Source organism: Stegostoma tigrinum, chromosome 10 (assembly GCF_030684315.1).
Source record: "Stegostoma tigrinum isolate sSteTig4 chromosome 10, sSteTig4.hap1, whole genome shotgun sequence".
In the NCBI taxonomy this organism is placed as follows: domain Eukaryota; kingdom Metazoa; phylum Chordata; class Chondrichthyes; order Orectolobiformes; family Stegostomatidae; genus Stegostoma; species Stegostoma tigrinum.
The window spans coordinates 3,660,127-3,662,492 of NC_081363.1; the positions used below are offsets into that span (position 1 = coordinate 3,660,127).

General features: G+C 47.2%; 1 protein-coding gene across 1 annotated transcript in view; it reads right to left on the minus strand.

The window, feature by feature from the left end:
• The window catches only part of LOC125455505 (coiled-coil domain-containing protein 170-like), a 67,647-nt gene extending 65,779 nt beyond the window's left edge, over positions 1 to 1,868 (minus strand). The window contains exons 1-3 of the mRNA XM_059649423.1: positions 1,723 to 1,868; positions 1,451 to 1,527; positions 452 to 503 (exon numbers count right to left, since the gene is read on the minus strand). Coding sequence (XP_059505406.1) covers positions 452 to 503; positions 1,451 to 1,527; positions 1,723 to 1,776 — 183 coding nt within the window. The 5' untranslated portion in view covers positions 1,777 to 1,868. The remainder of the gene's footprint in view (positions 1 to 451; positions 504 to 1,450; positions 1,528 to 1,722) is intronic.
• Between the last annotated feature and the right edge of the window lie 498 nt (positions 1,869 to 2,366).

Consider the following 2,366-nt stretch of genomic DNA (forward strand, 5'->3'; position numbering starts at 1 on the left):
ACTAAACGTAACACAACTATGATACGGGGAGTCTGTGTACTTGAAGATTTTGTGTCAGTTTATTCAAACCCATTTATAGATTATGTAAACTCTCCAATCACAGCTTGTGCTTGGGGAATGACAGTGCAGAGAGCCTGGGGCCTGTGGGCATGCAGTTTATTGGCCCACTTTTATGTCAGACTGTTAAAGGGACATTGGGAAGACATCTGGAAATGGAGCTAAATCACAGATGGAGTTGGGTTTGGGAAAACGGAAGCATGGGAGGAGGTGAAGCCATAACAGTCGATTAGTACAGTTTGCTGGAATGGCATCTAGAGCCATGGATTCAATCTTTGTCTGCCAGCTGAACTCATTTCTGGGGGCTGTCTTGTGTTAACTCCAATCTATCCCAAACTCTCTCATATCAAATAATTGACATGGAACCCTCCCCTGTGGCCGGATGGACCCCTACCTTTGAAAGACCTGAGTTCTTTATAACGTCTGATGTTGAATCATCCGTTCTCCTGTGAAGAGAAAGAGACAACATTAAAAACGTTGAGAGCTGGAAAAAGACATGGCCTGGCTTGTTGCATACCTGTCACATCAGTGTAGACTCTCCCACCACTCGGCCTCCTCCCTCCAACACACCAACCATCAGGCTAAAGGCCTCAGATCCCAAACATTTCTCACTCCACAGATGTTGTTAGACCTGCTGAGCATTTCCAGGATTTTCTGTTTTTCTTTACTTATCAACCTTCCCTCCATCATAAGGTCAGAAGTGGGGATGTTCACCGGTGAGTGCACAGTGTTCAGCACCATTCGTGACTCCTCAGATACTGAAGCAGTCCGTGTTCACATGCAACAAGTTCTGAACAATATCCAGGCTTGGGCTGACAAGTGGCAGTAACATTCATGCCACACAAATACCAGGCTATGACCATGCGCTATAAGAGGTAAGCTACCCATTGCCCCTTGACATTCAATGCTGTTATCATCAATGAATTGCCTGCTATCACAACTTGGGGACTCACCATTGACCAGAAACTGAACAGCACAAACAGTATCAATGCTGGTGTGTAACAGCAGGTCAGAGGCTAGGAATTCTACGCTGGGAGATTAACCACTCATTCCCCCAAGCCTGGTCAGTAGCCAGGAGCTGAGGCTGAGTGAGATGTGCATTTGGAGAGCGCCCAGACTGAGATGCATGATCGCAGTGAAAACTGAGAGTGAAACTTGAGCGTGCTCAGATCAACACACACACACACACACACACACACACACACACACACACACACACACACACACACACACACACACACACACACACACACACACACACACACCACGGGGTGTGATCCTAGGAATCATAGTCTCTAACTGGCAGGCAACTGTTGGCCGGTAGGGGATTTGCTGCCCCAGTGGGGAATGGTGGGGTGTATATGTATGGACAAGAGCTTGCTCCAGATCTCACCTCAGTCTGGTCAGAGTCCTGATAACCTCATCCTTCTTCTCGAGCTCCTCATGGTAGACCTTCAATTGCTCCTCTAGCTGTGAATGGAGGACAGGTAAATTCAGCTGCTGTTATCTAGCATGTAATACAATGGGTGAGAACACCTGGGATCTCCCCATGTCACAGACCATACGCTGAGGTCTCCCTAGGTCACTAACCAATGATTCCTGAAGGAGTTAGTGGAGACACAGAAAGTTCGCTCCTTGTCTGATAAGTGTATCGTTAGTACTTACATCCAGCTGTTTTGCACTGGTTAAATAATCCAATGGTCTATAGCTGTATGACATTATTGGTTTCACCGTTAGGAAGCACCAAAGATATGTTCTGTCCTTAAAGTTGCATTTTATCGCACTCGCTGTCCTTAGTAACTAATCTCCAATGTTACTATATACTTTATCCCTTCCCACCACAGCACCACACCCACACTGCCCCTCCCACCATGCCCCTGTCTTGCCCATTGATGGGGGGTGGGGAGATTACAGTGGCTGTCTGAGATGTCAGTCAGACAGTACCGGTGTTGAGGTCTGTGGAAGGTGTTAGGAACGAGGGTTGCTGGGACAGACAGAGGGAATGTTTGGTCAGGTCGCTACAGAAACTACGCAAACAGAGAGCTGGGTAATTATCCCGACAATGAGCATTGCCACCACCCTCACCTTGAAACCTCGAGGGCTAATCAGGGACTTTTAATGAAGGCTAGTTAGGTTACACCTCGACTCTCTCAGTTTCAAGCAGCGAGGAGAATTGAACCTTACCTAGTGAATGCAATTCCGTCCTCAGAGAATCAGACAGATCTGAAGAGGCCCTTCAGCCCATCTAGCTATCCTGCCAAAAGGTACTAATACCTAAAATAACTTCACAGAGGCCAGAATCCAGTCAC